The sequence below is a fragment of the Bos indicus x Bos taurus genome, chromosome 7 (assembly GCF_003369695.1).
Source record: "Bos indicus x Bos taurus breed Angus x Brahman F1 hybrid chromosome 7, Bos_hybrid_MaternalHap_v2.0, whole genome shotgun sequence".
In the NCBI taxonomy this organism is placed as follows: domain Eukaryota; kingdom Metazoa; phylum Chordata; class Mammalia; order Artiodactyla; family Bovidae; genus Bos; species Bos indicus x Bos taurus.
This window is the reverse complement of record NC_040082.1, coordinates 53,149,370-53,158,764: the sequence shown is the minus strand read 5'-3', so window position 1 is coordinate 53,158,764 and position 9,395 is coordinate 53,149,370. Positions and strand designations below refer to the sequence as shown.

The 9,395-nt window shown below is 39.6% G+C and overlaps 1 protein-coding gene across 14 annotated transcripts in view; it reads left to right on the top strand.

Annotated features, from left to right (window-relative positions):
- Positions 1 to 235: 235 nt before the first annotated feature.
- The window catches only part of TCERG1 (transcription elongation regulator 1), a 51,830-nt gene continuing 42,670 nt past the window's right edge, over positions 236 to 9,395 (top strand). For 6 of the 14 annotated variants that reach the window (XM_027546075.1, XM_027546072.1, XM_027546077.1 and 3 more), the window contains exons 1-3: positions 237 to 342; positions 6,287 to 6,512; positions 8,717 to 8,869. In XM_027546075.1, coding sequence (XP_027401876.1) covers positions 284 to 342; positions 6,287 to 6,512; positions 8,717 to 8,869 — 438 coding nt within the window. In that variant the 5' untranslated portion in view covers positions 237 to 283. Of the gene's footprint in view, positions 343 to 6,286; positions 6,513 to 8,716; positions 8,870 to 9,395 lie in introns of all 14 variants that reach the window. The other 8 variants (XR_003511790.1, XM_027546069.1, XM_027546066.1 and 5 more) reach the window with 5 other exon arrangements.

The following is a 9,395-nucleotide window of genomic DNA, read 5'->3' as shown; positions in this document are numbered from 1 at the left end:
CTAACCTCGAGAGGGCGCCGGCGGCTCCTCGTTGCTAGTGTCTCGTTTTCCCATAAAGCCTCTGAGCGACCAATCAACTGACTGTCTCCATACCGCTTTTAAAGTCGGCGGGCCCTTTCACCAATAATAAGGCAGACACCACCCTCAGCTCGGCGATTGATGGAGAGTTTGACAAATCACCTCACAAGTCTCCGCTATCTCCGCCTTTCTCTCACGGGATTGACGATCCACCCGACCAATAGGGGACGCCCAGTCGGCGGGTGGATGAAAGCGGCCCTCTGTAATGGCGGAGCGTGGTGGGGACGGGGGAGACGGTGAGCGATTCAACCCCGGGGAGCTCAGGTAAGGGCACTGCTCCGCCTTACATCTCGGCGCTCCGACGTCCCAGAGGCTAAGCCTGCTGCACGGAGAACCGAGGTGGAGGGTGGACTGAGGAGGCGCGGCGGCCAAGAGCCCGGACCGCATGGGGTTGGAGAAGGGGGAAGGGAAGGCGGCTTGAATGAGACCGGGCCGGGTTTCGGCCGCGGCCTCCTGTGGGTTCTCGGGGCGCTCATTTCCGTTTTCGTGGGGCCCAGGCGCCCCTCGCAGCTTGCGGCCCACAGGCTGGGTCCGGGGTTCCCGCTTTGGGGCCCCGCCTCAGACGCAGTCCGCCTCCGCTTGGGCGGCCCTCAGCCTGACTCCCGGCTTGGCGCCGCCGCGGGCCCAGTTTTCCTCCCTGAAGCCCTCCATGCCGCGGGGCAACTCCTCGGCGCCCTGGCTCGGCCTTCTTCACGTCCTCCGCCGCCTTTTGGTGTCCCCGCGTCCGCCTGGTTCCTTTTTGCCCACGTCGCTTGCTTTCCTTTAACTTCACGCGGCCTCCCTTTCTCATCGTTTGATCCCTTATCCCGAGTTTATGAGGAGTAACAATAGCGGCAGTCATTTGTTTCGTGCTTCCGAGAGCCAGAGAGCCTTTTCCTTAGTGTTTTCTCTTGTGATCCTCACACCCACCTTTTGGAGTAGTTGCTCTTCTGGTTTTGCAGGCCCCGGAGCAAGAGCCACCTTCAGTTAAGTGACTTGCCCATCCTTCAGGTGAGGAAACTGACGTAGAGCCAGGTGTCTTTGGTAGAATCTTGGCTTCAGGAAGTGGCTTGAACGCAGGCAGCCAGGCTTGGGAGCCTGCACTTTTCTATCCTCACTTCTAGTCGTCTGCCCACACTGTCTCCCTAAGGACGGCAGCAATGACCTTTCTCGCCCTGGTTTCTGGGCTGCCTCTGGAATTTTTAATTGTCTTGGAGAGAGAAGTCTTTAATCAGTGGTTTTTAGGGAAAACGAGGTACAGAGCTTTACGTCTGTTTGATACTTTATCTTTTTCTTGGGTGGAAAAAAATGGCATTTCAGATGTTTAGCCCCCATTCTGATTTGTGCCCGTTGTCATTCTTTGAGAATGAGGAAGAGTAGAATAAGTTATGATGACTCTAGCATTGTCTAGAGCTCCAGATAAAATTGTATAAGGAAACTGGGTATTGTTACTAAAGTTTTCAGGGGGGAAAAATCATGTCTTTGAGATGATGTTGTCAAAAATTTTTTAGTTTGACAGGAATAAAGTCTTATTTCAGGGATGGATCTCAAATCTTTAAACCCCACGTATATACTTCAATACTAAGTGATCAGAGTGCATTGCCAGGGTCGTTTAGTATTTAGTGATGAAAGGGTTATACCTGATTCTTATCTCAAGAGGTACTTAAGCTAGCCTTATGGATTGATTTGGAAACATTACTTTGCATTTAAGAGAGTATCTTTCTTCAGTTTTACAGTGAGTAGCCTTTTAGATTTTATTAATAGTAAGTGTAGACGCTGCTGCAAAACTGATTTGAATAGTGCTTTAAATTAGGTGTTCTCTTGCAAATGTTTCATGCCTTAACTTCTGGGGTTGGAAATTCCTTCCACAGCATGTGGTACAGACTTTTATTTTAGCGTTTCTCATGGTTTAAGAGGAATTAGTTTTTTGTGGCCTCTGAGTACAGAAATTGGGGCTTAATTTTTTGCATTTGTATTCTGAATATACGTTATGGTGTTGTCACCGTCATAGTGCCCCACGAATCAGGTTTTCAGGTATATATATCGTAAATAAATTGTTATAGGAGATTTAGAGATGGTCCATTTATTGGACTCACATTTATTGTGTGCTATATAAGAGTCACTGACCTAGGTGCTGGCAGTAGTCTTGAACCCGACTAAAATCCTTTGTCCTCTGGGAGCTTCCATGCTAATTAAGATTGATCTAAATTTCAAACTAACCACATCAGATGAGGAAATCAGCCTACAAGTGTGAAGAGACTACACAAAGTCACTGGGTCCGGATTAAAACCTAGGTCTCCTCACTTAGTCTACTTTATAATTTGCTTCCCATATATCAGCATTTAAAAATTTTGCTCCATTGTGCTAAAGTATTTGCAGTGCTTACCATTGGGAAGATTGCATATCTAGATATAGTACTTCTAGGGAAATAATTTGTTCTTGTAAAAAATCTTTTCTGCATTTCTGTTCATGCATGTACGCTTCTATTTTCGTAAAGATCCAAAGTGGTAGGAATGCGAATAATCCACAATAGGATTTATTTGGAGATCCAAATACCTTTCTATTCCTTTATGAGTAAGGATCATTAAGATAACTTTTAGAGTCATGTTGGTACAGATACTTTACCCAGGGCCTTTATTTACTTATTAATGCTTTATGACTTATGACAAGGTGCTTGTCTGAATTTCCTCAACTGTACACTGGGAATAAGAATACGCTGGTGTTACCACTAACTAACATGAAACAAGTTCTTTTTCTGTGCTATAGTTTCCTTTGTAAAACCGGTGCCAAACTTATCTCATTGAGTTTTTATGATGATTGAAAGACTTAGTACATGTACTAAGTACATGGACTTAGTACATAATGTCCCTATAACTGCTTGGTATAGAAAAAATACCTAGGGTTCACTCTCATTATTAAAACAGTAATTGAACACCTGCCTTCTGGGCTCTGGGAGACATCAATATACTAAAGAGAAAATACTAGTGAGTATAGGTAATATAAAACTAAATAAATGTGAGGATTTTTTTCATAGCATTTACCTCATAGTTGTAAACTCAGATTGGATAATGAGATAGAAAGGAGGTGGGAGAGACTAAGGTGGGAAAGAACTTTGAGCTTTAACTGAAGAATGAGAGAGTCTGTTACATAAAGCTCTGGGGGAAAGCACCCCAGGCAGAGGAAGCAAGTGCAGAGGCTTCAGGGTAATGAAGTAGTTGATCAAAAGGATTAGAGTCTGTAGAGAGATCAGCAAGGGCCAGGTTATATAGAGCCTGCTAATAATGATTATAATAATATTAATACTGCTACTAATATTAATACTGTTTAACAAGGTAATTTTAGTAGTCACTAAATTATGGTTTTTGATTGCTACTATTACTATACTGATGTTGTAGTAACAGCAATAATAATTAATAAAAATGTGCTGAGCACTGTTCCAAGTACTTCATTAGCTTCTTTAAACCTCACTGCAGGTAAGGTTGTTGTGATAAAGTGCATATAAAGAGCTCAGCACGTGTGATATACATATCTGACATAAGAAAATGGCAGCTTGAGGCTGTCGATAGAGGAAATGATGTGAATTTTGCTAGCATTTTCACTGCAGACATTTGAAAGCATCTAGCTTTTCAGGTAGAGTACTATGCTAGGTTTTGTGGGAGAATGAAAGTAATGATGGTTAAAATAGTTCACTGTGTCCCAGGTACCATCCTAAATGTTTCACGGGGATTATCTTATTAAACAGAGAGAGAGGTTTCATTTCTGTCCCCACTGCCCCTCACTTACATCTGAGTATATTCAGGTTCAGAAAATAGGTAAGAAGCCTGAAACAGAAGGCAGAGCCCTGGTTTGACTTGCCATGGTTTTAGAGCCTAAAATACTTAACTTCAAGTTAGAGCTAGAAAGTGTGACATTCAAAAGAAAGAAATAATGTATAGCTGAAGGCTGAGATGGAATATCTTTCCTTGGTGAAGATTTTTCCTGTCCCAAAGGTTAAGACATTGCTTCGGTACCAGTGACCCATCAGCGTTTTGGGAGTGCGTGTAATTTGAAAAAGGCTGATTATTGTTTCTGCAGTCACTGCTTTTAACTCATACTTCTACCATTGGAGTGTAGGATGATTTGCAGATTTGGTGAAATATGTTTGGTATAGTAGTTCTGGATGTGTTTACAATCCTTGTGCTCTCCTAGAAGGCAAGTTGGTTCTTTTATTAGGATTTTTTTAATGTCTGAATTGAACTACGATGTGGAAAATTTAGAGAAAGTTGAAAGGGTAGTCTTAAGCACAGGGTTGAAAAATGTAGGAAAGTTGGAAGAATCTGGTGAGGCGAGAGTGTCAGAATGATTATTATCAGATGCACATGAGGATATAATTGTTAATCTTCTCCTGAGCACTGGAATGTAAATTTCATGTTTATAATGGAGAGAATTATTGTAGCTAGTAGGTAGACTGTGATAGGTGCTCAGTAAATTCACTATGGCATATTATAGTAAAGATTTTTATAAGATTCTACATACCCTATTTATAAGGTACAGTATCACCTACATATTCATTGGTTCATTCAGCAAATACTACTGAGCCCTGCTATGGGCAGGCATAAATAACTATGTGCTGGGGATATAAAGGTGAACAGGACAGACAATTCTTGCTCTAAAGGGGCTAACATAGACAGCATGGTGTAGTATATAAGAGCCTTTCACCTGTGTTTGAATTTTGGAGAAGTAAATGGCAACCCACTCCAGTATTCATGCCTGGAAAATCCCATAGACCGAGGAGCCTGGTAGGCTACAGTCCATGGAGTCGCAAAGAGTCAGACACGACTGAGCGACTTCACTTTCACTTCACTTTACCACTGAACCAGCTGTGTGGCCTTGGATAAGTTGTTTTACTTTTGTGTGCCTTAATCTGTAAAGTGAGGTTGATAAAATCTTATTTCAGAGTTAGGTTGATTGTGTGAATGCTAAGTTGCTTCAGTTGTGTCCAACTTTTTGTGACCCTGTGGACTGTAGCAGGTCAGGCTCCTCTGTCCATGGGATTCTCCAGGCAAGGATACTGGAGTGGGTTCCCACATCCTCCATCAGGAGATCTTCCTGACCCAGATCTTTTATGTCTCCTGCATTGGCAAGCTGGTTCTTTACCACTAGCACCACCTGGGAAGCCCAGTAAGCATTTGTAAGAGTGAAAACATTATTAAAAAAAAAAAAGGCACTTAGGAGATAGAGAACACCATCTAATGTGATATTGCTTATCTGTTTGAATGCCATGGAGAAAGTAAAGAAGGTGTTTAGAGATTGAAGACTGGGGTGGGGTGAAAACAGTACAGAAGTACAGTACAGTACAGAAGGGCATTCCCTTTTATATGAGAATGCTAATTATGTCTTAAGCTGTTAGCCTCCCCTGCTATAAAAACCTTGTATTTAGAAGTAGCTTCAAGGTTCCAAAAAGTTGCAAAAACAAAAATAGTATGCTTAATGTTAATATTTTACCTGTTCTGCTTTGTTGCTTGGTCACGTATGTGCTCTCTGTTACCCTGAACCATTTGTGGTAAAGGGTCACACACACCACGGCCCTTTACCTATAAATACTCCAGTGCTTGTTTTCTGAGAATAGTGATCTTCTCTGGGACAGCACTGTTACCTCCTTTGTAAATTTGCACTGATAAAAAGTAATCTTTTGCCTTTATTCCAGTGTTGTCTGTTAATGCATTATGTTCTTTATCATATTTCTTCTCTCTAGTTTAGTGTCCTGTCTAGAGTTGGAATTGTATTGTCATGTCTCTTTGGCTTCCTTTAATCTAGAACATTTCCACAACTTTCCTTTTTTCTTCTTTTTATAACAGCATTTCTGAAGAATATACTCCCTGCTCCCCCCTTTGTAATAGAACATTATTTTGTGTTTGTCTAATAACTCATTATGTTGAGGTTAAACATTCTTGCTTGGAATAGGTGGTATTGTGTCCCTCTCAGTTGTGTTAGGTCAGTTTCTCTATTGCATAGTGTTTTGTTTATCCTTATTTCTATTGTAAGAAACATGTGGAAAGATATATTAAGACCATGCAAATAACCCCCTCATTTCCTCCTAGATTTGGTGTCCATTGATACAGTGATACAAAATGATGACTTTCCAACTCTGCTTGCTCTTAAGGGCTTTAAAAATTGATGTAATCAGAGTTTAGTAGCTATATTTTTCTTACTTTGAGAAAGAAAATTTTATTCATTGGTTTCCATACAGGATGGCTCAACAGCAGGCCTTGAGGTTCCGAGGCCCAGCTCCCCCACCAAACGCAGTGATGCGAGGCCCACCACCTCTGATGCGACCTCCTCCACCTTTTGGTATGATGCGAGGCCCTCCTCCACCACCTCGGCCCCCATTTGGACGTCCCCCTTTTGATCCTAATATGCCACCAATGCCTCCTCCAGGAGGGATTCCTCCACCTATGGGCCCTCCACACCTTCAGGTAAAGAAAGTAGAGATAGCTATTTCTTTGTTGGTGTTAGTATCAATAGTATGTATGAGTTTTGTATGTATGAATAAAACTTGTATTCTTGGGTTTATAGGAGAATGAGAACTAAAGAGAACATCTTTATACTAATGTGTTGCTTCACAAGCACTGATAATGATAATTAGTATGGAAATTCAGAATGGAAATTTATATGGTGATGAAAAAATATGTATATTAGGATTGAATAAGGTAGTTCTAACTTGCTTTCATCTCTGACAGTTGTCTTTAATAATCTTCTTGATGGGAAATGATATTTGAAAGCTTATGTGTAAAGAGAGGGAAGTTTGTTTTCAATGATATACATTACTAATGAGTTTATATATATTTATATATTCCTGAAGAATTCTTTCCATGAATGATCCCTAGTATAGAATCTAGAATGTGACCATCAGCACATTTTGTAAGCACAGTATTTTAATTTTTTTCCTTTCCTAGGAAAAAATATGAATGTCTCACAGTTTTAGAAATAGAATTTTTGTGAAATTTCCTTAAATGAAAATTTTCCTAGTGTTTTAGCCTGAAGCATATATCCTTTACTGAAGTTATGAAGGTATCAACTCTCAAATACCTACTTTTGAGATTATATTCTTTTTGACTGTTTCTGAGTTTTCCGTTTATTTAACCTATACAGTTCTGAAACCAAATACAGTAGTATCATATGCCTTCTGTTAGCTTAGATAATCAAGAATGAATTTACTAAAAATAGAGATAATGAGGTACTATTTAAGTGATGTTAGCTCTGATAGAATTGTGTGTATGGCAGAAACACCAGATTTTAGTACTTTGCTTAGTTATTTTGTTGCCCTCCTAGAATAAGCCTGTCCCTCCTTTCCCCCTAGCCCTCTTAAACAGTTAAATGGTTTTATATTTTCTTTAGAATTAGAATATGAAGTAACTTTTTGACTTGTTGACTGTGGTATAACTTGTTATGTGTGAATTTACTCTATTTTGTGCCTTTAAGAGTTAAACCTCTTTGTGGAATATTATAAAATGTAATGGGTTAATGTAACCCTCTAATGGAAATATATCAGATGTTGTAATGGGATGCTTCCTAATGTGATGCTTTTTTTGGTCTTGATGGACCATTGTGTGATTTTACTTTAAATCCAAATGATTTTCAGATACTGTGTAGCATATATTTGGAATGAATATTTTATAGAACATGGGCCTGTGTGCTGATTGATGCTTGAAAGACAGTCATTTGAATCTAGAAACACGAGTATGGAAAAGAAAACTTTTTTAGGAAAAAAAGTAACTTTCACATATTGGCATAGTGTCAATTCCATTATCCAGATTAAGATGCTTTGGATAATTAAGTTCTAATGTTACTTGTAGATTATAGAGGAAATCTTTTAATCCCTGTTCAAAATCTGTTTTCAGAATTGCAGACCTTTTTTCTACTTTAGTGAGTAAGATATAGCAGTTACAGTTAAATTCTTTGGTTCAGGATCTTGGGTTGAGTCAGCAATCATTGAAGGAATTATGAGGGATAGTGTTGAATCAGTAATGGTTTCGGGAGATTTATTTTTTTAATTGTAATATATACCATTTAGATTCTTTTCACAAAAGTAAAGTGAATAATTATTTTACTGTATCTTTTAAACTTACTAATGTTAGCATCTTTGGTGAGCTACATTATTATTATTTGAAAACTAGGAAATAAATGTTTTCCTAGCTAATAATTTTTTCCATATAGGAAAAGAGAATAAAAGGTTAGGTATATCTGATTTTTCTTTTTAAGTTATTACTTGTTATTTGTAAAATAACATTTCTCTTATAGTTTGTTGGTTCCTGTTGTAGGTGAGCTGTCAAGGCATTGGGTGGCTGGTGTTAAGAGAATCAGTTTTTTTCTTCTGAAAGTAATGTAGTGCCCAATATATGAAATAGCAGTTAAGGTATAAATAATAAAGCAAAACTCACCTATAATTCTACAACCCAGAGATGACTGTTATTAGTATCTTGACATACTTTCTTCTAGTCTGTTTAGTAATCATTTTTATTACAGAAAAACTTTGCTTACACAACAACCTAGGTAAATGTATTTGAATTGACTATAAAGCTAATTTCTCTTACAGTGCCTTACCTTTTGGGTAGAATTTAGTAATAATTTGAAGGAAAAAAGACAAACACAAGTGACATTACTTCTTGTGAATTAACAGAGACCACCTTTCATGCCTCCACCCATGGGAACCATGCCTCCTCCTCCTGGTATGATGTTTCCACCAGGAATGCCTCCCGTGACTGCTCCTGGTACTCCAGCACTGCCTCCTACTGAGGAGATATGGGTTGAAAATAAAACTCCAGATGGGAAGGTAAATTATGAAATGTATTTAGGTTGTTATCTTCTTGGTGACAGAAGAGTAAAACCTGGGAATTTGGCAGATTGAAATCAGTGACTATATCCTTGCCAATTAAGAATGAAACTCAAGTAAGCCAGGGTAGGGCAGGACTCTAGGAAAGGTTCACTTGGTTGGACTTCTGCACAGACGTAAGGTGGCCTGGAGCACTATCATAGGTTTGCCTGTGATTCTGAAACCTGTGTTTTTAAATACACACCTTAGGTCCCCTGACAGCTCTCAGGTTTAGTGTTTACTGGGAGAACTCACAGGACTCAGCAGGTAGTTGTATTTGCAGCTATGACTAATTATAGAAAAAGGATACAAAGCAAAACCAGCAAAGAAAAAAAAGGTGCATGGGGCGGAGTCTGGAGGAAACCAAGCACAAGCTTTCAGGAGTCCTTTCAGTTGGAGTCTCATAAGAGTGTGTTTAATTCCTGTGCCATGGAATTGTGAAAACACTGGTAAAGTGTTGTCTGCCAGGGACGCTATCCTGAGCTGA